At 33.4% G+C, this 26,418-nt stretch overlaps 1 protein-coding gene across 1 annotated transcript in view; it reads right to left on the bottom strand.

The window, feature by feature from the left end:
- Positions 1-26,418, bottom strand: part of LOC149409569 (cell adhesion molecule 3-like) — a 491,423-nt gene that overhangs the window by 69,583 nt on the left and 395,422 nt on the right. Inside the window, exon 7 of the mRNA XM_089649447.1 lies at positions 24,256-24,444. Within this exon, the coding sequence (XP_089505573.1) occupies positions 24,256-24,444 (189 nt within the window). The remainder of the gene's footprint in view (positions 1-24,255; positions 24,445-26,418) is intronic.

Genomic DNA, 26,418 nt, shown 5'->3' with positions numbered 1-26,418 from the left:
TCGACATCGTTGAAGCAATTGGTTATATCATTGATGAAAATGAGGAACAAAACCGGGCCAAGGTGACTAGGTGTAAATGAAAAATTAATCGAATAAAATTTACTAGAGCACACCGGGATTTGATTTCCGCGACTTCCAGCTTGCTAGTGGAGACCTAACCTTAGACCTTGTCCCTCGACCACGGAGGCCGTGGAATATGTTGAAGCTGAACGAATTTACAAAATTATATATTTACCTCAGGATCACTTGCATCAATTTCAAAAGAAGAAAGTTAGTGAACTTGAAAATTACGAAATCTATCCAATGAAATTATGAAAATTACGAAATCTATCCAATGACATTATGAAAATTACGAAATCTATCCAATGACACTATAAAAATTACGAAATCTATCCAATGACATTATAAAAATTCAAGATCAGTTATTTTCACACTTTATTTAAAAAAAAAAAAATAATATCAAACATGAAAATGTTAACAAAAAAACTTACGTTGATATTTTGACTTGAAACTTCCATAATATTGTAATAATTCGATGTTTATAATACACATTCCTTTTGTGTAGACAATTAGTAACAAAACTGTCACCTCATTTTTATGCCGTTTATACAATAAAAAAATATAATTTATTACTTTCAACTGTTAATGAAAAAAATCCCGTCAATTCGAAATGAAACACATTAACATTAAAAAAAAAAATTATCCGTGTAATAATGTATACATATTTGAGACAAACTGAGAAGAATAATTATTTATCTTTCCAACGACGATCAAATCATATATCTACGCATTATAGAAACAAGTAAAAAAAAAACCCGGTCAGATTTGTCCTTCAGACACTATGTGTTTGCGGCTAGTAATGTCCTTCCGAGGCCTGAAGGGTTAAAAGTGTAAATGAAGTAAAAATAAGAGTACAGTTTCATGATACGTAATTTACAAATAAAACAAGTAGTTTACAATAAGAAGAAAACGAAAGAAAAAAAAAATCTGATGAACGTATTACTAAAATCTCAAATGTTTGTAAAGGGATTCCAACGGATGTAAGTTATTTATATTTAACTTATCATTAAAATATTTTATGCTAAACGGTTTGAAAATATTATAAAAAGTTTTCAATTATAAAATTAGCGGTAAGCACCAGTTTTTATTTTTCTAGACGATGAATTAGTGACTTCCGAGGGGTCCCTCTAGACCAAGGGTTCCCAAACTTTTTTTTCCGTAGACCACTTGCCAATTTTTTTTCCTTAGACCCCTTGCCTGCCAAATATTGAATTTTTCTAAATTTATTAATGTCCCATGTGATAATCATTTATTTTTTTCAAGAAAAGATTCCCTTCTCTTGCCTGCCCTACAACCGGGTGGCGATATAGTTCCTCTGTTTTTGCATTGTGCAGACAGGGGCGCCCTTGTGAGGTATTACACCAAATGAAAATGGAGCAAGATAAGCGACGGGAATTTCTTTCTTTAACTAGCCCTACAGAACTGCCCCTTAAGTTCTTTGTTAACGCTTATTCCGATCAGTTCTTCTTGTCATATGATATCCGATTCTTCAACATTCCATTCCCACAATCAAAATGTCCTCAAACTTAGTTTTGAAGTCTGTGTTAAGTGCATTAAGTCCAGGGTAATAATGACGTTCAACATTTAGATGTTGAACGTCATTATTACCCTGGAAGTTTTTCAGAAACAAGTTGGGGAACTAGGAAAATTCGCGGCTTTAAATGTGCAATGTTTTGGTTCAATATATTAATTCTGACGAGAAAAGGAACGTAGACTCTATTTATATACCTCAATTAACAACTTTACGATATATAACATACAAATATGAAATAAGTAATTTCTCAGTTTATTATTACTATCACGTAAACTGTGTTACTTGTGTTAGGTGTATTGTGTCATTTATATAACTCCTAAATATTGAGTTGAGTAAATGGGGGTCGGCTCGTATGTACCCCCATTTGAATCTCGTGGACACCCAAATTTTTTTAGCTAACATAGACCCCTAGCAAGCCGATATCGACATCTGGGGTCCATATTGACCACTTTGGGAACCTCTGCTCTAGACACATTTGAGATTTAAGAATTACGAATTATTAAGATCGATTTTCCTTCCGGACTAAAAATCTCTTAAAATTATTCGTAATCCTGTTAAAAACGAATTAATTGATAGGTTTCATGTTACACTTTAAGTCAAAAAGAAATGTATTAACGCGATGTTGGAATCTGTGTCCATAAAAATCATTACATATTCATACTTCGTCATTATATATTTCCAGGGCAAAGACAGGTGCATGAACACGTGTTCTGATATATTCGGAAAATACTAAAATTTTACTAGGAAACTGCGTGCTGTCCCGTTTTTAATAGAATTTTAATACATCAGCAATACTCTTTTTCTCCATGTTTGGTGACCAGATCTTAATAGTCAGGTACTTCTCCACCTTCGTCCTCCCCATCTCTTTACCCTCTCCACTATCTCCAGCCTCACAAGATACCCCAATAATTGGGAATGCCGTAGTCTCATTTGTATAAAAAGAACGCGAAAGTTAATGGTTTAAAAAGTCGGGAGTGCCAAGAGACACAAAAATGGCATAACCGAGTGAATACCATAATTGAGGAGGGTAAAGCCGAAAGTCAGAATAACATAAGTCTATTGTATGAGAAGATACATTTATTTATACATACATGTCAAACACTCGCTTGTACCTAGACTACATGAAATTAGTAATAGGTACGAAGATGTAGCGGATCTGTTTAACTGCACAGAAGCTAGGTACAAAAAGGCTTTAATATCATATCTTTTAAATCATGACCAATAAAATGTAAGTCTACTAATACTTACGTAAAAAAGTCAAATAAATATGTATATAAAATGAACTGCCTGGGGCAACTGAGGAAACTTGGGCCAATAATAATAGTCAATACGGTGAACCAACAGCTTGATTGGCACTTACCTACTTTCAACCAAAACCTGAATATAAATGCATACATTTTAGCTATTGTAATATATTATATCATGTATCTATACTATCATATACTTCAATCAATACTAATCTAACCTAGTCTAACTATAAGTTTTGCATGTACTTGTATCTGTAACTTTTTATATCCATCTAGAGTTTCTGTTAATTATATATTTTCTGATGTCACTGTTTATAATTTACTGTTTTTTTTATTATTTTTTCTTATAATCTATTATTCATAATATCCATGTTGTAATTGTTAGTATGGTTGTGTCTGATAAGCCAGCACAGGTACCTTGTAGTTTAGTTAACAGAAGAATATTATTGTTGCCAACTTACTTACTAATGCTTCTTTTGTTGACATTTTGTTTTTAGTCCAGTCAGTGGGGAGTTTTACCTTGCAAAAGGTTAGGTAGTAGCGATTTTGATATATGTTGTTAAGATTGGGACTCTAAAGAAAAAAAAAAGTTTTCGACCTTGGGAGGGTCGAGCTCGACCCGCCATCTTGGATTGAAGGTGCCAAAATTTGTTTTTTTCAAAATAATTGTGAAGTGGTCGTTTTTACAACCAAATTGTTGAAGGCAAACTTAAAGACAACTAAATTACCTACATTTTTTGTTGAAAGTTTTTTTTTGTAAGTCTAATAGGTAACGAGTTACAGTGGCGGAAATGTGAATATTTTTCTGAAAAATGATGAAATTCTTAACTTTGTAATTTTTTCGGGTTATTCATTACATAATTATAATAATTTTGTTAATTCATTTCCACACCACCATGAGGTGGGGAACATGGTGCATTTTTTATTGTGGTATCCCCAGTAGGTCTACTCCACAGATATACCAGCGATGGTAGATTTCGAAATTATATTACATTACTATGAATTATGTTACTATAAATTATGTTACTTAATAACAGTCTTCGTCATCAATGTCATCATCTAACTCATTGCCTGTGATACTGAGATTCTGGGCTTCCATTGACAAAATCTCTTCTTCTTCGTCCTCGACATCGATGTGAACCTCTGGCGAATTTCGGCATGTTTGACCATTACAGCACCCACATACAATAGAACACTTCAATCCAGCTTTCATGTAGCTACATGCAACGCCGCATCCTTTTTTACAATAATTGCATGAAATACATTTTAATAAAGTCTCGGGTGCTGGTTTCTTTGTCATTCGTACTGGAACAAGCCCGTTGGTGTCACGTTTCCAGCCCCAGTTTCTGGATTTTTTTGGATTCCATACCATTTTTGGACTTGATGGTACGTTCTAAATGCATGGTACCGTGCAGCGTCGTTCGTTGGTGGCAAAGAGGCAAGATTGAATTTGCTTTTTGCTGTCGACTTTGCGAAACGTTTGTAGCGGACTTCTTCCAAGGTTTCCTTATCCATGTCACCCCCGTACAAGCAACAAGAAAGCGTGTTCCTGCAACTGCTATGTCTTCTGGTGTTGCATCATGTTGTTTGAAGATTCCTATCATGGCATTGAGTCTTGTGTCGTTTTGCACAAGCGAACAAAATTTTGTTTTTCCTTGGTTGAAGAAGGACGATGTTGTATCGCAGCCGCTAAAGGCATGAAGAAACAGAATATTCTCAGCCGCCTCTTTGTATTTCACACTATTCGCGGAATACAGTCTTTCAAAAGTTTTGCCTCTCCCGGGTTTGCGAAGATATATACTACTTTTGGGTGGTGCTAATGCTGTCAGCAGAACTAGGAGATCAACGTCTTCGCCAATAATGAAAACAGCGTCATATGATGAACACAAGGAAATCGCAGTATTGACAATCAACTCATCAGCATCTTCTTCAGCCTGCTTAACTGTAAAATCATCCTGTATAAATTGCTTTGTAAGCATCGAAATCAGACGGAGTTTGTTATTTTCATTGGCTAAAAATCGTTTTTGTGAAACTTAAACTGGCATTGTTTCACCGAAAAGAACATTTGCAGACATGAGCATCCAGGCAACGTCCTGTAACCAGGACTCAATCAGTGTTGCCAAGTCAGCTGTAGACTAGGAACCCACTATAACAAATCAACGTCATCGAGCACACGGATGATGCTATATAAGTATATTGTAACGTAGAAATACGTTAAAATGATATTGTGTAATATGTTCATACAAAATTTATAAAGAAAACTGGGGTTTTACAATTTTTTGTCAAAATTTTCTTCTTTCAACCGCTGTAACTCGTTATCTATTAGACTTACAAAAAAAAACTTTCCACAAAAAATGTAGGTAATTTAGTTGTCTTTAAGTTTGCCTTCGACAATTTGATTGTAAAATCAACCACTTCATAATTATTTTGAAAAAACCAAATTTTGGCACCTTCAATCCAAGATGGCGGATCGAGCTCGACCCCCCCAAGGTCGAAAACTTTTTTTTTTCTTTAGAGTCCCAATCTTAACAACATATGTGAAAATCGCTACTACCTAACCTTTTGCAAGGTGGAGCCCTTTTTTATCCCCCACTGACTGGACTATTTTATTTTGTCATACATTTGTTACTAAAATTTTGTTTATTTTTGTCTACCGGTCTCGAAACGTCCGTGTCATAAACTTTTCTTTTTGGTTTAAATTTAATTTAATGTTGTTATTATTTTAAATTTACATATACGTATTTAAAAAAAATGATATTATTGTAAAGCTGCACATCTTGATACAGGAATGCCCTAGTGAGATGTGCAGAGTACCTATGCTTTTTATGTAAAAACTGTTTTTAGAATGAAATAAATAAATAAATAAAATAAACTATATATGGTATATTTTATACCGTTGATATTAAAATAAATAAATAAGATGTATGAATGTGAATGAAGCAAGGAACCAATTACTAATCTAAACTTTGCCTACTACCCCTCAGGGAAAAAAAGTGATGGCTGTATAGTGAGTTAACCTTTATTCGGAAAAAAGGGATATATTTGAAAATACATAGATTGAAAAAAAAAATTCTCCCTATCTAGAACGAATATAAAATGTTGGTTTTCATTTTATAATTGCTGGTATAACATACGTTGCGCGTTTTTTAAAATTGTATTTTAGCCAATAGTTTAGGTGGTAGCCTTTTTGATATGTTATTTTTGTTTTTAACACCTTAAGCCTCGGGCATATTCATATTGTCAGAAGATTAGAAAATATAAACTGTTTTTGAAAGGTGATGAAATGTGATAAATTTTAAAATGGCTCACTTTACGTTTTTCACTAACAAAAATTACTGATAACAAAAAGGGAAAAATACACACATATTCTGTAAAAAAATATGTATTTTAACGTTATTGTAACATAAATTTTTAATTTTTTCTCAAATTGCGGTCGAAAATTTTGTATAGGTGCACATTTTAAATATTCTGTGGTCAACTTCTAGATTCGAATATAAAGCGTGTTTTTTTTCTCTCTTGTCAGCTGAACCTATGTGAGATGAACCTTAAAGAGAACAAATTATCCTGAGGCGTTAATTTCAAGGTATTTTTTTAATGTTTAGTTTAAAGTTTTTTTTAATTGAATGAAATGTTAGTTTTTTTTAAATATCATGTACGATTTGTCATTTAATGTGAAACACGTCTTCTGAGTTCTGACGTTTTCTCAAATGATATTAGCAATAAATAAAGAAATGAAAAAAAAGAAAAAAAAAACAAATAACTCAATCAATTATCAAGCATCAAATATGTTTACTGAGAGTTTTAATTCAGGTCTTAAAGGGTTAAGAAATAAACGAGTTTTTTTTAATATATTGACGCCACATAGGAGGCCTTGTGTGACGTTATATAATTTAATAATTTCCCTCAGGGCCTATGTAATCTTATGGGATGCTGCGTGGAGGGTCTTTTTTGAGGAAAGGAGGAAGTTCTGGGTAGGTAAAAGGTATTAGGATTGGGTATAAATCTAGGGATCAGTGTATCCAGGAGTGAAGAACATATGAATATATCTTCCCCACTGCAGCGCACAGTGGGCTGAAAATCGCCTTTCATAGATAAAGAGACTTGAATTTTCAAGGGTATTTTTTTTGCTAGAAATGGATTCTGCTGATCATTACTATGCTATAAAATTTCGTACGAAGCAATTGCGTGTACAAATGAAGGAGTTATCATTTTTTAAAGAAAAATTTGTATGGAAATGACATTAAAAATGAGGCTATCTCTGGAATCATAAGGTTGGCCATTCTATCCTTACACACAGATATACTACTATTTATTTGTATTTTTTTGACATACTTTGTATTGTGGCGCAACTTGTGATTTTTTAAAAAAAAATCCTCAAAGTTGAAAAAAAAACTTTTTAATGTTGATGATTCATTTTAATGCTTAAATGCTTTTAGGCTTGCCGTGTAAATAAAACATTGTAAACTAGACAAAGCATACTCATATGTAAAGCATTTAAGCATTAAAATGAATCATCAGCACTAAAAAGTTTTTTTTTCAACTTTGAGGATTTAAAAAAAAAAATCACAAGTTGCGCCACAATACAAAGTATGTCAAAAAATATAAATAAATAGTATATCTGTGTGTAAGGATAGAATGGCCAACCTTGTGATTCCAGAGATAGCCTTATTTTTAATGTCAGTGCCATACAAATATTTATTTAAAAAATGATAACTCCTTCATTTGTACACGCAATTGCTTCGTACGAAATTTTATAGCATAGTAATGATCAGCAGAATCCATTTCTAGCCAAAAAAAATACCCTTGAAAATTCAAGTCTCTATGTCTATGAAAGGCGATTTTCAGCCCACTGTGCGGCGCAAGGCGATAGGTCAAGAGACCAGTTGGAGAGGTCAAAGGGCTTCCCCGAACCAGCCTCTCCTGATCTGGCACCCCACGCAGCTGGTGGGCAAGCGCGTCCTGAACACACCCCTCCCCATGAACCCCCTGCTAAATCACTGGCAGTATCGAACCACTATGGTAGACGTGTTAATTATCCAAAAAACGGTTTCCGGGCGGTGGTATTCAAACCCGCCTCCAAATTAAAATTCTACTTTAGAAAACTTGGCTTCAATCTCATATAAATTATCTTTTGCGACCAGCGTAAAAAAGCCCCATAGAAAAATATTTTTCTTCCATCCATCGTTTTGGCGCCATAATTAGGGGTGAGTTTTTTTTAGTTTTTGAGTTTTACTTCGTAATTCAGTCCTCCTTACGGACGTTTTAATTGCCGTCTCGGCGCAATTAGGCTTTTTGGTTTACAAAAGAAAAAAGAAGAAGAAGAAGAAGAAAGTGAAAGAAAAATATATATTACCCTTTAAATTTTTTTTCAGGTGGGGTTGTAGGCTATAAAAAGGTCGTTAAAATGTAAATTAATTTTAAGATTGTGTTTAAAAGTATAATTTCCTGTAATCATTTTTTAAATGCTTGCTGTTAGAAAAGTTTATTCAATTATTATTTGTAGTATTATGCGGATTCTGCACAAGAGTCCCATCTGTTCGGAGCCAGTGAGATTATGTCATCCTCACTTGAAGTATATTGTGAGGCTGAATGGGATAGGAATGGAGATGGGAAAAAGGATGGTTGGGTAGTACCTGGCTATTTCACCAGGGTGCTGAGAGCATATTATACCACTTTATCTTTCAAGTGTCGTAATTACAGAAGAGAAATATGACATAAGAAAGACAATGCACGTATATGATATGAGTGTATGCCAAGAAAGAGAACCGAATCTTACAAAAACAAAAAAATATTTATCATGATTTTTTTTGGTATATTTTGCCGCTTTGCTCTTCCTCTTTAGCCAACATTAAAACCCCGTTAATAGTAATAGAGAAGACAGCGCTAAGTTTAATGGTATCCGGCACTTGACGGCTATACCAAAACTAATCGCCGAAAACCACACATTTTTACTAATTATTATAATTTCCAGCCTTAGAGGATTAACGCGCGCAACACGGTATTACTTCTACATGTATAAACAAATATTTCGCCACAATTTACACATCTACCCTGATGATGAACACTGTAACTGTTCAAAACGTTGGCCGAAGAGTGAGGAAGCGCAACATGGCATAGCACCCTAAAAATAAATCATGATAATACTTTTGGCTGTGAAAATCTAAAATAATAATAATGATATTTTATAAGGAAAATTTTAAAATGCAATCTATCTGCTAAAAATTTAGTAAAAGCAATAAATACTTGGGCAATACCTCTATTAACGTACTCATTTGGCATAATTAAATGGTCTAATACAGATTTAGATAACTTAGAAAGATTAATTAGAACTACGCTAACAAAGTTTAATTGCCATCATCCAAATTCAGCTATAGAACGAGTTAATTTACCTAGAAATATAGGAGGTAGAGGTATAGTCAAAATAACTTCTTTGAAACATAATCAGGTAGAAATGCTAAGAACTTTTTTCCATAGGAAAGCTCATAGCTCAGAAATGCACAAAATAATTTGCAAGGCAGATAGAAATATTACACCTTTAAATTTATACGATGAGAATGCCAACATTTTTATAAATCCCAACCAGGAATTATTAGATTCCTGGTCAAATAAAATTTTACACGCAAAACACTTCAATTATCTCAACCAAACGTATGTTGACAAAATTTCGTCAAACAAATGGTTGAGTATTGGAGAGTTGAGCGCAGAAATAGAAGGATTTATGCTTGCCATTCAGGATAGAGTCATTAATACTAAAAATTATAGAAAGCATATAATCAAAGATACAAATCAAATTGATGATTTGTGTAGAAAATGTTTGGCTTTTCCGGAAACTATAGAACATATTATATCGGGATGTTCTATATTAGCACCGTCCGAGTATACATTTAGGCACAATCAAGTTTTAAAAATAATTCACCAAAATTTGGTAATTAAACATAACTTGATTGACTGCCGTAATGTAGTACCATATTATGAATACGAACCAAATTCATTTTTAGAAAACGAATTTTATAAAATATATTATGATAAAACTATACTAACAGACCGAGCGATTAGTCATAATAGACCCGATATAGTTTTACATGACAAAATTAAAAAAATAACTTATATCATTGATGTTGCTATTCCAAATTCCTGTAATATTCAAAAATCTGTTAGTGAAAAAATAAGAAAATACACAGATTTAGGAAATGAAATAAAAAGAATTTGGCATTCTCAGACTATAAAAATATTACCATTCGTTATTTCGGCTACTGGCATTATACCTAGCTCTCTAATTAAAAATTTAGGCGTATTAGATCTATCAAAAAATTTATATATAAAGATGCAAAAGTCGGTCATTTTGAATACATGTAGGATAACAAAAGATTTTTTAAATATTTATGTTGAGGGATCAGTAGGATTTATAGGCCCTGTTAGAAGTTCTACCGAGCCGAACCCTCTGATATGAAAATATCTGGAGACGGTGAATTTTTTTTCCCATTTGATATCTGGTGATTTGACGTGTTGTTGTTCTTGTATTGTTTTGTATTAGTTTTACTTATATAATGCACTTACATAGTGTTGATTGACTAGCTGATCATTTGTGGAAAAGTGAGTGGAAGGGTTAAGTTTTTCCTTTGGGGAAGACTTAACCCGGACAACTAAATCGGAAGTAAAAAAAATAAATTATTTTCCTTATTTGTAATAAGTAGAGATAATGATATCCTCACTGGGATATTCGGCAAGGCAAGGGTCCTGGGTTCGAGTCCTAGATGTGACCGTATCTTTTTATGATTTTTCTGTTTGAGACTTTCGTTTAGGAATCGCTAATATTGTCTGCAATAATTAAATTATTTATCTACTGGCATTATACCTAGCTCTCTCATTCAAAATTTAGGAGTATTAGATCTGTCAACGAATTTATGTATAAAAATGCAAAAATCAGTCATTTTAAATACATGTAGGATAACGAAAGATTTTTTAAATATTTATATTGAGGCATCAGTAGAATTTATAGGCCTTGTTAGAAGTTCTACCGAGCCGAACCCTCTGATATGAAAATATCTGGAGTCGGTGAATTATTTTCCTATTTTATCTCTGGTGAGTTGACGTGTTGTTCTTATATTGTTTTGTATTTATTATGCTTGTATAATGTGGATTGACTAGATGATCATTTGTGAAAAAGTGTGTGGAAGGGTTTAGTTTTTCCTGTGGGGAAGATTTAACCCGGACATAAATTTCGTATTCAGTCTGTATTTGGTATCTATATATTTTCTATTTCTGATCTCCCTATGTTATATATATATATAAAGTTTTTTTTGAGATTTGAATGTTATAATGTTGTTGTGAGATTTGAATGAGAGAGGGATTGCCTTGTAGAGCTTAGTGCCATAGTATAGGAAGCTTTTTGCCCTAATGTTTTATTTGTAGTTGTTTTTTGGATATACATGATTATATAAAATAATATCATACATAATTATTTGATTCTTAAATTGCTGTTTAATTTTTTGTGTAAATTTCGAGGCATCAATGTTAATTAACAGCTCTCTACTGAGAATCTCAGAAATAATTAAAAAAAGTTCTCCATAAGATCTAACAGCCAGAAGAAATAGATCAAAACATACACCCTTCGCGGGCTTAGTTTTTTTTTCAGATAGGGTAGGTAAGTATTAATTATAATGATTGACAGATAGCAGTGACACTTTTGCGTAGAATTTGATGAAAATATATAATCAATGTTGAAAAGTTTAGATAAATTTGTGCTAATAATCATAAAATTTATCAGAAAAATTCCAGAAAAGTTGAAATCACTGAAAGTTAAAATATATTAATTGAATTTAAAAAAATGACTAAATGACGTAAATTAATTTGGTTAAGAAAAGCCAATAATTGGCTATTGTTTTCCTTGAAAATTTTAACTGATAATTTGCGATGTAAAAAGTCTCTAAGCTCATTAACCAAGAACTCGTAATCAAAATAAAACATAATAAGTGCACCCAATTCTAATATGATGACCATAAGAGTGAAGATCGCAAGAGTGATGATCACAAACTTGATGCCTACAAGAGTGATGACCATAGGAGTAATGGCCAAAAAAGTGACGACCACAAGAAAGATGACCACAAGCGTAACGACCACAAAAGTGATGACCACGAGAGTAATTAACATTGGAATGATAACCGCAAGTGTGATGACCATAATAATTATGACACAAGAGTGATGGCTACATGAGTGATGACCACATGAGTGGTGACCATGAGAGTGACGACCACAAGAACAATGACCACAAGAGTAATGACCACACGGTATTCTCCAACCTTCCTTTTCCACATCTTCTATCTCGTAAAACTTCCACCAATTACACAAAATAACCCAAAATGACGACATCTGTGGTCGAGGTATACGTCGACTGAGAATCCGGAGGTCGCAGGTTTAATTTTAATTTTTATTTTATACTAATAAATTTATATTGTGTCACAAACAATTAATTAAAAATAATGAAATATATTTTTTAATTTTATTTTATTTATGAAAGGAAAAGGTGCTTATAAGTAATAAGGTTTACAATTACAATGACAATAATTAATATTAATCTTCCAGAGAAGCATTAGCTTGTGGTTGGAAGAGGAGTGTACATTATATTATTGGCGATATTACATTATGTATTTTATGCAGAGTCAAGAGAAGTAGGAAAAAAATATTGTAAGTTAAATGTACTACTAGTAGCTATGTATATGTAAAACATGATGTAATTAGTTTCTGGAATACAGACCTTTTTTTTAGTTTTTCCGACTTTATGTCCGGGTTAAATCTTCCCGACAGGAAAAACTAAACCCTTCCACACACTTTTCCACAAATGATCATCTAGTCAATCCACATTATGCAAGTGCATTATAAAAGCATAATAAATACAAAAAAAATACAAGAACAACCCGTCAACTCACCAGAGATCAAATGGGAAAATAATTCACCGACTCCAGATATTGTCATATTAGAGGGTTCGGCTCGGTAGAACTTCTAACAGGGCCTATAAATCCTACTGATCCCTCAACATAAATATTTAAAAAATCTTTCTTTATCCTACATGTATTCAAAATGACCGACTTTTGCATCTTTATATATAAATTTTTTGATAGATCTAATACGCCTAAATTTTTAATGAGAGAGCGAGATATAATGAATGCCAGTAGCCGAAATAACAAATGGTAATATTTTTACAGTCTGAGAATGCCAAATTCTTTTAATCTCATTTCCTAAATCTGTGTATTTTCTTATTTTTTCATTAACAGATTTTTGAATATTACAGGAATTTGGAATAGCGACATCAATGATATAAGTGATTTTTTTAAATTTTGTCATGTAAAACTATAAAGGGTCTATTATGACTAATCGTTCGGTGGTCTGTTAGTATAGTTTTATTTTTAAACTTCCGATTTAGTTGTCCGGGTTAAGTCTTCCCCAAAGGAAAAACTTAACCCTTCCACTCACTTTTCCACAAATGATCATCTAGTCAATCAACATTATGTAAGTGCATTATATAAGCAAAATAAATACAAAACAATACAAGAACAACACGTCAAATCACCAGAGATCAAATGGGAAAATAATTCACCGTCTCCAGATATTTTCATATCAGAGGGTTCGGCTCGGTAGAACTTCTAACAGGGCCTATAAATCCTACTGATCCCTCAACATAAATATTTAAAAAATCTTTTGTTATCCTACATGTATTCAAAATGACCGACTTTTGCATCTTTATATATAATTTTTTTGATAGATCTAATACGCCTAAATTTTTAATTAGAGAGCTAGGTATAATGCCAGTAGCCGAAATAACGAATGGTAATATTTTTATAGTCTGAGAATGCCAAATTCTTTCTATTTCATTTCCTAAATCTGTGTATTTTCTTATTTTTTCACTAACAGATTTTTGAATATTACAGGAATTTGGAATAGCGACATCAATGATATAAGTTATTTTTTTAATTTTGTCATGTAAAACTATATCGGGTCTATTATGACTAATCGCTCGGTCTGTTAGTATAGTTTTATCATAATATATTTTATAAAATTCGTTTTCTAAAAATGAATTTGGTTCGTATTCATAATATGGTACTATATTACGGCAGTCAATCAAGTTATGTTTAATTACCAAATTTTGGTGAATTATTTTTAAAACTTGATTGTGCCTAAATGTATACTCGGACGGTGCTAATATAGAACATCCCGATATAATATGTTCTATAGTTTCCGGAAAAGCCAAACATTTTCTACACAAATCATCAATTTGATTTGTATCTTTGATTATATGCTTTCTATAATTTTTAGTATTAATGACTCTATCCTGAATGGCAAGCATAAATCCTTCTATTTCTGCGCTCAACTCTCCAATACTCAACCATTTGTTTGACGAAATTTTGTCGACATACGTTTGGTTGAGATAATTGAAGTGTTTTGCGTGTAAAATTTTATTTGACCAGGAATCTAATAATTCCTGGTTGGGATTTATAAAAATGTTGGCATTCTCATCGTATAAATTTAAAGGTGTAATATTTCTATCTGCCTTGCAAATTATTTTGTGCATTTCTGAGCTATGAGCTTTCCTATGGAAAAAAGTTCTTAGCATTTCTACCTGATTATGTTTCAAAGAAGTTATTTTGACTATACCTCTACCTCCTAAATTTCTAGGTAAATTAACTCGTTCTATAGCTGAATTTGGATGATGGCAATTAAACTTTGTTAGCGTAGTTCTAATTAATCTTTCTAAGTTATCTAAATCTGTATTAGACCATTTAATTATGCCAAATGAGTACGTTAATAGAGGTATTGCCCAAGTATTTATTGCTTTTACTAAATTTTTAGCAGATAGATTGCATTTTAAAATTTTCCTGATCCTAGTTTGAAATTTAATCCTAATATCATTTTTAATACTAGTATGGTCTAATCTATTTGATTGTGGGTATCCTAAATACTTATAAACCTCATCCCTTTTCATACTAGTAATTTGGAAATTTCTAAATATACTCTCGTCCCCATCTACAATTTTGCCTTTCTCTATATGGATCGTTCTACATTTATCTAAACCAAAAGTCATTTCGATATCATCTGAAAAGTTTTTAACTACCTCGATCATTTTCTCTAAATTTATTATTATTATTTGTATTACTATGTATTAAATATGTTTACTATATTTGGAGAAGAGGTTGCTTCTTAAGTAGAATATTTATTAAAATATTACAATTTGAGGTTTTACTCAATAAAGTTATTCCGAAAAATAAATAAGAATATTTACTATTCATTTTTTTTGATAATTTATCTTTAATTTTTTTTTTCAAAATTCTCAAATCCCTAGCATATGTTTACGGCACGTCCAGAGTGCAAGATAATTTCAGTATCGCATTGGTGAAAGATCACCATTCAGTACTGAAACAATGCTCGAAGTGTTTGGTGACCAGATCTGATTAACTAGGTATTTACCCACCTTCCTCTTTCCAATATTCTTTCTCCCTCACAACATTCCCCATTAATTGGGGATGCCATAGTCTCACTGGTTCCAGACAGTTGGCAATCTTGTGCGGTGTTCTAACTGACACCATTTAGTTGAAGCTCTTGCGCAGTGTTCAATAATCACATAAAAAACATGACTTTCGAGTACTTAATTCAGTTCACCTCCCCAAAATTCGATTCTTATAATAAAAACATAAGGAAACTTGAATATGAGATGGTATATAAAAAAATCACTCAATAATATTAAATACTTAATTTTTTTAAAGACTTTAATTTCGAAAACGGCAAATTGTTTTTATGAAGAAGGCTTTGAAATACTTTGATGTTGTAAGCAATAATAATTCTGACAATGATATTTCAAAAAGCTTAAGTATTACAAAAACAATTTCTAGCATATCTGATGGGTATTACGTATTGTAGAAAATTACCAACTTCCGAAATAAATACATGAATATTCCTGATGTAATACTTACCACTGGAGGAGAATTACTTTGGGAGAATATTGAGCCAGTGATATTATTTATCCTTTTTTGTATGTTTTAAATATATTCCTTTCATGCCAATAACAGAAGATTAGTTTCAAAAACATTTGTTACATTAGGTAAATAATCTCCCCCAGGGCCTACGTCACCAGTGGGAACAGTGTGTAGAAGGTATTTTAAGGAAAGGAAGGAGAGAGGAGGTTCTGAGAAGGAAATGGTAAAAGTGGTGTGTCAGTGTGTCCAGGAGTCACGGACGTGTGAATCCAACCCTTTCACTGCTGGCGAGGTCTCTCCCAACCGGCCTCTCCCAATCAGACCCACCACGCAGTTGGTGACCTCCATGAATCTCACTCCATCAACCCGAGCACCCCTGCTAAGTTATAAAACGTAGCGAACCGTTTGGGATAGTGGCAGAGGTGTTGGTTATTCTACTAATAGTTCCTGGGGCGGCGGCACTCATAATCGCATCCCGAAGTAAAAGATATGCCAGCCTCTGTGTTTTCTCTCTGATACAACATGAATCTTCAAGACCCTCCTACCTTTCCATAAAAACACCCTCCACAAACCATCTTCAAAGATGACACACTCATGTGTGGATAATATTAAAAAAGTATTTCTAAAACCTTCCTCTACCACATCTCCTTATGCTGTCTCTCCATCCAGTTCTATCATAACATTCTCCGAAATTCAGGGAATACCATTGTTAGAGATGGAATTAAGGTACCGTCGCACAACGGAGAGAAGAGGATTGGAAATCTGGAATGCCGACTTACCGTTTTTTCTTCTTCAGCTTTTATTAATTACGCTGGTTCAATACAGTTCACGGTAATTATTCGGAATCGGGCCAAAATACGAGATATTTTTTAATAAAACCTTTTGATTTACCTTAATTACTATAAAAGTAAACTGACTGCATTTGGGAAATTTTAAATTACGTAAAATGGAAATTCGCTTTCGTTGTGTGGGATGACAGACAGAATAATTTCTGTCGATGACATTTTCTATTGTTGATGTTAGTATTACTGATACCATATGAGTGGCTAGAATATTTATCATTTACTCTATGCAAATACTAGGTAGGTACTATTTTGGCCGAACTCGAAAAATGAAATAACGTTATTTAGGCATGTTATATAAATAATGAAATATATTTTTTTAAATTAAGTATATATAGGTTAGGTTAGGTAAGGTTATTACATGTTATTATAGGTTTGGTAATGTTATGTTATGTTAGGTTAGGTTATTACAGGTTGGGTCAGGATAGGTTATTATAGGTTAGGTTAAGTTATTATAGGTTGGGTTAGGTTGATGTTATTATGGGTTAGGTTAGGTTGGGTCAGGATAGGTTATTATAGGTTAGGTTAGTATAGGTTGGGTTATGTTAATGTTATTATAGGTTGGGCTAGGTTAGGTTATTACAGTTTGGGTCAGGATAGGTTAGGTTTGGTTTGGTTATTTTAGGTTAGGTTAGGTTATAATAGGTTGGGTTAGGTTGAGTTGTGTTAGGTTTGGTTAGGTTAGGTTGGGTTAGGTTAGGTTAGGTTAGGTTAGGTTAGATGAGATGATGTTAGATTAGGTTATATCAAATAATAATCATTATAATAATACTTAAATAAATACTTTAATAAATGCTTTTTAAGTATGCACTATTTCGCCAGAATATAAATATTATTATATTTTTTTTTTTAATTTACCTCATACAACTGTCTCAAGCCGTTTGTTGTTCCGTTTAAAAATTAATCGTTCAAAATAATGAACTTATCAGTCGGACGCGACGTGCAAAAAATATTATTACGTTGTTTAATTTATTGTTGTTCTTTTGGTTTATTTGTTTTTTTTTTTAAGTTATTAGAAAGAAGGAGGTTTTATTAGAATGGTTGAGGAGTCACAACTTAATCAGGCGGGAATAAAATGTGAAATGTGGAAATGTTTGCAGTTTCGCCAACCTTTTTTATAGATGTCGTAAAACTGGAATAGTGAGTGCCGGTCACAGACTTAAAATTAGGATACCAATGCGAATCTCAAGTAATTCTGATTAAAGGTCTGTTTATATTATATTATTAATTATTTCACATTTTCCGTTACAATTGTGTTCTTTATACTGGCTGGTAGAGTGAAAAATTATTGTTTTATATCGCTAATAATGTAAACAAAATTACGCGTCATTGTTTTTGTTAACCGCATGAAGTCCCAGTTATGTAGAATCAGTAATAAAAATTGAGAAAAAAATATTTGAAATGGCTGTCTTCCCATACAACGAAAGTTAATTTTCATTTAACGTAATTAGAAAATAAAATTCTAAAATTAAAAATTGTCAGTTTCCTTTTATTGTAGTTACTGTGAATCAAAAGGTTTTATTAAAAAAAATCATATTATCCGTGGCCAGCGATACCGAATATTTACCTAGTTCATTTTCACATCCACATCGCGAACTCAATGGCTTTTAATGTCGATACGTTCGACAAGGGGCTCCGTAATCAATCACAGGTTGATAGGATGACATTGGGATTTCAACTGAACTAAAAAAACGTTGTAGTCGCCATAGAGAGGTAGGAAGAGAGGTAGGTGGACAGCAATCATTTTATAGGAAGTAATCAAAAGGAAAGTATAAGGTATAACAATGCAAGATACCAGCAATCATAGTCTTACTTCAGAAAGTTCGAACTGTATGGACGGGTTGTTCCAAAGAATTGGAACAATTCATCAAATTTCAAATATAAAATTCAAGTTCTGTTATTATTTCATCAAGGGGCGGTGTTTTTACTACAGGCACTTTGATATTAACACAACTTGAATAGGACTTTCACAGAACTTGAATATTAACTTCAAAATTTCACGAATTGTTCAAATTATGTGAAATAACCCATTTTTACGAGTTGATACGCCATTTTGTTTGTTTTCCTATTATAAATTTGTTGAATAAGAAAAATACATTTCAAAAAAGTGTTTTGGAACTCGAGCGAAGCCGGGTTTGGTTTTGAAGCTGTCAAATAAAATCCAATGGGACCCAACATGACAAAAGGTTTTTCTGGAGATTTTTCCAATTTTCCTTGAGTGCCTCCAGGGATCTCTCAATGCAGTACTGTTCGAACAGTTGGTATAGAAACCTTTTGATAAGAATATTGGGGAAGTCGCAAAATCCTTTCATTTAAACGAGAGCTAAACATGACTTGATAATATAAAAATTTGTGCACCGAAAACGTTAACAGTTTTTCAATTATATTTTTTGCGGTACCTCTTTCTTTAGCCAACATTTCGGACAGCGTTACAGTGTCCATCATCAGAGCAGATGTGTTATTCTTAAGCTTCTATCAAATCCCAAAAGATTGTAAAAATAATAATAATAATATTTGACTAATATACGTAGCGAGGTTTTTGTAAAATATCACCTCAAGGTCGCTGTACAAATATATTTATTGAATAACAAATACAGCTGGCTTCAGACTAGGATTCATAATATCTAGTGACTTACGTCTAAATCTTTTTCTAGTTACTTACGACTAAGGCTCATAACTACTGGTTTAAAACTAGTGAATTACACCTACGACTTACATCTAGTGACTTACGACTAAGGCCTATAACTACTGTCTTAATGACTAATATATTTACATATATATGTAGGACTTACCACTAACACACTTATATTTAAAAATACATTGATTAATACTGTTTCTAATTTTACTAGCGTCAGAAGAAGAAGGAAGTTCTATAATATGATAGTGAACCTCCGATAGGAGGCACTGGAGGACGGAAATAAAAGCTTTTTCATCAAAATAAAATCTTTCAAGATACACGGAAAAAACTTACTAAAATCTGAGAAAATTATTCATTTTCCTGTTAAAAACGGGACTGCAGGCCTTTAACGAATGAATTGACAGAGTTCCTAAAAAAGATTCAGTTAAAAACGAGGGTTTTGTTAGGACGGCGGAACACGTGTTCACAGACATACTGGTATTGATATTGACATACTGATATTGTTTCATTACGTCATTTTTATTAAGAAACTGTTAAATATATGACTGCATGACTTTTCCTGGTAAAATATTGTCGGGTTAGGTTGAGTTGGGTTAGGTTTGGTAAGGTTAGGTTAGGTTATTATAGGTTAGGTTAGGTTGAGTTAGGTTGGGTTAGGTTAGGTTAAGTTAGTTTACATTAGATGAGGTTAGATAAGGTTATATAAAATAATAATCATTATAATAATACTTAAATAAATACTTACTAGATGTCCTAATTTATTTCCTAGATCCTAGGAAATAAATTGTACAGCGCCCTTGAGGTGATTTTTCACAAAAACGGCGCTCTACAAATTATCCAATTATTATTATTATTATTTTTTTTTTTAAATTATTAGATCTATGAAAAATTTATATATAAAGATATAAAAGTCGGTCATTTTAAATACATGTAGGATAACGAAAGATTTTTTTTAAATATTTATGTGAGGGATTAGTAGGATTTATAGGTCCAGTTAGGAGTTCTACCGAGCCGAACCCTTTGAAATGAAAATATCTGGAGTCGGTGAATTATTTTCCCATTTGATCTCTGGTGAGTTGACGTGTTGTTCTTGTATTGTTTTGTATTTATTTTGCTTATATAATGCACTTGCATAATGTTGATTAACTAGATTGACTAGATGATCATTTGTGGAAAAGTGTGTGGAAGGGTTTAGTTTTTCCTATGGGGAAGATTTAACCCGGACATAAAATCGGAAGTTAGTAAATGCTGTCACTCAAAATATATCTGAACACGTTTTCACACAAGTTTCCTGGTCCGAATAAATATAGTGGACGAGATTTTTGTGCTATGCATAAAAAAACCTTGTCTTATAAACATTAGTTTATTATTAAAAATAATAAATTCTTAAGTGAGAGCTAACAGACTAAGCCTATCTCCTCCCACGTATGCGATTACTGCATAAGAGTCCCAATTATCCGAAACCAATTTGAAATTATTAACATATTAAGGTTGTGAGAATGTAGGTATTGTAAGAAAATGGGAAGTTGGTAGTTCGCTCTTCAAAAGTAACATAATAATAAGCTAATTTTCCAGACTGCTGTCTTAATGACATTTAAATATATTAATTAAATTAAAGAAAGAAAAACTTTTCCGGGTCATGAATAACATGACAATATTTGAAAATCTCCTATTACCACAAGAGTAAGCGAAAAGATTGCTTGTGTTGTGATGGAGGAGTAAGCCAGCTGAGGAATTGAACCCACTTCGCCTGGGTGGGACCAAAACGCGATGTCAACTCAGCCACCGACCGGTCATATATTTACATGTGGTTTATGGTTTAGAGACTCACAACTAACATACTTAAAAATACATATTTTGGGTTTTGGCTTTTTGTTGTCAGTGCTGTCAATAATAAAATGAATAAATAGAAAACAACACTCTGTAGGTATAGGCGCAAACACGTAAAATAGAAGTAAGGTATTTCTGTAAGTCGAAATAGTTTGAAGATTTTATACTGTCATATTCTATATCAATTAATACCCTTTCTAAATTTACTAGCGCCAGAAGATGAAGTGAGTTCTATTGTATTATGGTGTTTCATAATTAATTTAGGAACACGGGTACAAAATGCGTTAGCTGGATTTGTAAAAAAGTATAAATATATATCTTAAATGAATGAAATGAATGAAATGAATGAAATGAATGAAATGAATGAAATGAATGAAATGAATGAAATGAATGAAATGAATGAAATGAATGAAATGAATGAAATGAATGAAATGAATGAAATGAATGAAATGAATGAAATGAATGAAATGAATGAAATGAATGAAATGAATGAAATGAATGAAATGAATGAAATGAATGAAATGAATGAAATGAATGAAATGAATGAATTTTTGTTATTTGTTTTTGGGGTATTATGCCGTGTTGCGCTAACTCCTTCTTTAGCCAACGTTTCGGACAGCATTGCAGTGTCCATCATCAGGGCAGATGTGTTATTTTAAAATCTTAAATCATATTTGAAATGAATTCTTCTTCTTCTTCCTAGCACTATCCCAACTCATTGCCTAGGTAGGCTGTTGGGGTCGGCTCTTCTCGTTCTCAGGTTATAGCTTCTAGTGTCGCTTTCATCTAGGCCGTTTCTTTGTAGGATTTTGGAGCATTGGGTCATCCAGGAGTTCTTTGGTCTACCTCTGGATGACTGTCTTTGAAGCTCTATAGACATTGCCTGCTTCACAGTGTGGTCTGGTGGTCTCCGTCTTATGTGCCCATACCATCTTAACTGTCGTTCCTCTAGCTTACTGTTTATGTCAGTGACACCCAGGCTACCACGAATGCGTGAGCTTTTAATTTTATCTTTTAATGATACTCCTGCCGTCCATCTAAGCATTCGCATTTCTGCTGATTTGAGTTGCCTAGAGTAGGAGTTGTACATAGTCCAGCATTCGGAGCCATACATTATCGCGGGTCTAACAATAGTCTGGTATGTCTTTCCTTTAAGTTTTATTGGCATTTTCGTGTCGCACAAAATTCCTGTTACGGATCTAAATTTCATCCATCCCACTCCTATCCTATGGTTGACATCTGCTGCACATCCTCCGTCTCTGTGGATGAGTGAGCCCAGATACTTAAATGAGTCACAGTTGGCTAATGTTACTCCATCCAATTGCATCGAAGGAGTTACAGCATTTGGGTCTTCAAATGGTAAATACAAATATTCCGTCTTTTTCCTGCTAATTTTTAGTCCATTATCCTCCAGGATCTTTCTCCACCTTTCCAGGCTATTTTGTAGATCATATTTGAAATGAATGAAATTAATGAAATTAATGAAACTATTGAAATGAATGAAATTAATGAAATCAGTGAAATTAGTGAAATTAATGAAATTAGTGAAATAATGAAATTAGCGAAATTAATTAAATTAATGAAATTAATGAAATGATTGAAATTAATTCATGAAATTAATCGTTGATCTTTATCGCATTTAGATGATTCATCTGCCGACAATTAAACCGGTTGACTTGTAATGTTCCCACTGATATTATCCATTGACATATTTAATTACAAAACTCTGTTAAATTATATGAAGTGCTCAAATTGTCAGATAGAAGAATTTTCACTGACTTGGTATTTCTATATAAAATTCTTAATTATTTATTGCTAGAATTGAAAAGCTTCTGGATTCCTCAACGTAATACTATAAGTCAGGATTTATTTCAGTGCAGAAGCTAACTACCATATGTATTCCTCTTTGCCCAGAATACTAATGGAGGGAAACAATTATACCAAGTCAGTGGACATCTTGAATTTATGTTTAAACAAATATAAAATGTTGTTAATGAAGCAATTAAGTTAGTATGTCTTAATGTTCAAATGTAAAAGCCCCGAAAAAGGGCATTAATTAATAAATAATTACAGTTTAACAAAACGTAATCGTATTTCGCAATTTTTTAAGAGTGATAAAAATCAACATCGTATTTTCCTCGTGATTTTCTTTGTGAGTTAATTTAAAAAAAAAACGTTCTGGTGATCAAAAAAGTAATGCGATTATTTTTATTCTAAAAAAATATTTGTACGTTGGCAGAAATTATTGCCTTTAAATTTGTCAATAGAACAATGAATATAGACTAATCCGTTACAATTATGCCGTGTCCATAGACATATGAATATTAGTAGACCTGCCCTAAGTGATTAAAAGCGTATTATTCCCCACTCCCCATACCGGTTCCATTGGAGCCGGCTGTGCTCGCGTATGGCCTCAAGTGAAATTTGAAAACGTGACGTCATCATTCTTGTGCGAACTATGGTCGAGGCATCATCGGTTCATTTTACGAAATAACACGGCAAAATGTTGACTTGTACTATGAAAACTTGTAAAAATAGATGTGAAAAAGAGAATAAACCCAATTGTCGTATTACATTCCATATATAAGCATTATTTTACTTTATTTTAAGCATATTCACATCGTATAATATGAATCAGTTGTTACTATCACATCGAGAAACGTCTGGACGCGAAACACAAAGCTGGTTGGTTGCTGGGAAGTAAATTATGAACATTTATAAAAGTGTCTTAACTAAATACTTAAACGAAATATTCGACTCTGAAAATAGAACCGAATTTTTTTGCCGAATTTGGACTTCGCAAATTTGTTCATAACGTTGCGAGTAATTTGCGCTCCCATGTAAAAATGTCTATTCATTCAAAAGCAGATTTTACTTTTAAGAAGTAAATGGTGATATTTTAATGCGAGATGCCTATTTACTGTCAGATTGATTTATTGACGAATCACAGTCAGCCTTACTCCCTTCGTTCTTCAACAGTTGATTTTACCCCTCGCCATTATCGTCTCGTCTATTAATTCCTATGTCTGTGGCCGTGTCCAAGTCGCCGTTAATTTGAGCATCCGCACGAATAAACACTTCTCTCTTCCACACAAACCATCATCAATAACGGCGTGTTAAAAGAATCGATGGGACTGACCTGTAACAAGTATGGTGTGCTCCCTCAACACTTGCAGGCGACCCTGAGTGCCCCGCGAAAGCCCCTCGCAGCGGTACTGGCCGGCCTGCTGGTACAGGAGCCCCCGCATGGATAGGGCTCCGTGGGGTGATTCGGCACCCGCCCCCGCCCAGCGGCTTCCAGACCAACGACCCCAGCAACCTATGCTTCCTGAAATACAAAAAATAATCACACATACGTTAATGAACTCAAATTTATCTTTGAATATTCAAATGAAAAAATTAATTTCAAAAACGCTTCAGGCGAAGCTTGCCAAATCACTATTTTCGTCAATCTTAATAACGAATTGGTGTACATTATGAATACCAAAAAATATGTTTTAGATAAATTGAAAATTTTCCTATCGTTTCGCTTGAGTAGAATAAAAAAAAAAAAAATTACTCAATAAAAAATATAAATGTAAACTATTAAAAATATTTTTTTTCAATAGAAATGTATGAACGCATAAAGGAAACAACTTAACTTTTTTGCTTTCTTATAAAATTATTTACAAAATAAGTAAAAAGCAGTTTTTTTTGCTTGAAATCGAACGTTTCTAGACTCCGTTTGTCAAGCGATTTTAATACCTATTACCTACAATATAAGGTATGCCAAAAATATCCACATGTTTGGCTTGTAGCTTCCTCTTTAATAAGTGTCATTTTCAAAATTAGTACTGCTTGTACGAAGAATAATTCAGACAAGCTATAAAGCTGTTAATTAAATACATCAGTTTTTAATCGCATATTATTAATATTATAATATGTACTTTACTTCTTGTGAATTTGATTAGCTCTAAGATATAGGATACACCTATAAGCTATACCTTTTGTACTTTCTGTACACTTGAACAATAAAATTGAACTTGAATTTTTTAAAAACGTTTATTGTTCAAGTGTACAGAAAGTACAAAAGATATAGCTTATAGGTACAGCCTATAAGCAGTTACCCACCTGCAACATAATATTTTAATTGCAATTAAAATATCCCGTAATTTTTCACAACTCTGCGTTAGTCTAATATAATAATTTCGATTGCCAGTGCGTGAAATGTGAAATATATCCGCGAGAAATTATTCACGTTCGATGAACTCAAATATTAAAAATGTAAATGTTTGTGTGAAGAATAATTCAGTCAAGCGATAAGTAGGTACTTACATGGAGAAAACTTACGCATATAAAATATTGCTATTTTATTAAAAATCTGGTTATTTGTTTGGGGATCAGGAGAGAGGCACGAAATGAAAGAAAGTTGTGAAGGTCACATGTGTTTATTGGTGAGTCAGTTGCCGTGACGAGGAGATGATGTAGGACAAATGTTGAATACTCCGGTTGCTGCGATGATGTGGTGGTCGAGCGCGGGTCAGTGAGTCGACGCCGGGCGCTGGTGACCGGGACTTGATGAAGGTCAGGCACTGGCGAAGAACGTAGGTCTTCAGGCACTCCAGTGCTGACGAAACGGCTGAAGGTGCGGCGGACCTTGTAGGCGGTTGAACGGGAACGGTGTGACCAGTGAGGATGCTGCGTGTCCTCGTGGTGGTCATGGTAGCGTGAAAGAAGCGCTGGTCAGAGACGCTGGAACCAGGGCGCTTGTAATACGAGCAGCGCTTGCCAGGAACGGCGATCTGGACAAGGCGCTAAGATGATGTCCCGATAGAGTCCATGATAGTACGGGCGAAGCCGGGTATATGTCCTTCGCGCTAGTAAGAGTAGCGCGGGTTAACACTCGTTGATCCTTGTAGACTGACGGCGGAATGATGACTGACTGACTCGCTGCGTCGGGCATATTTATACTACACGGCCGACGGCGGCAGTAGGTAGGTGGATGGCAACTAAATTCTAGGCACTCGCACAGACTGTATGTTTCAGGAACCTTCGATAGCGCGGCAATTATGCCTAGGCCGTAGACTCGTTCTTTCTGGTGAGTTCTCGTATGTGTAAGACGGCTCGTGACGTATACCTGGTAGACAAGTAGGTGTTTGAAGTACGTAGGTTGTTCTGTTTACGTTGCGATTTGGACTGCAGGTACATAATTCGGGAGTAGGTACTAAGTAGGTCGAGCGGTTTATTATTAATTATTTAATTTAGATTTTTCTCGACGCTACATTTGCATTTATGTTAAAAACAGGACTGCAGGCCTTTAACG

The sequence above is a fragment of the Hesperophylax consimilis genome, chromosome 30 (assembly GCF_061612785.1).
Source record: "Hesperophylax consimilis isolate HC1 chromosome 30, BYU_Hcon_1.0, whole genome shotgun sequence".
Taxonomy (NCBI): domain Eukaryota; kingdom Metazoa; phylum Arthropoda; class Insecta; order Trichoptera; family Limnephilidae; genus Hesperophylax; species Hesperophylax consimilis.
Note: the sequence above shows the minus strand (reverse complement) of the source record. Positions and strands in the feature narration are given on the sequence as shown.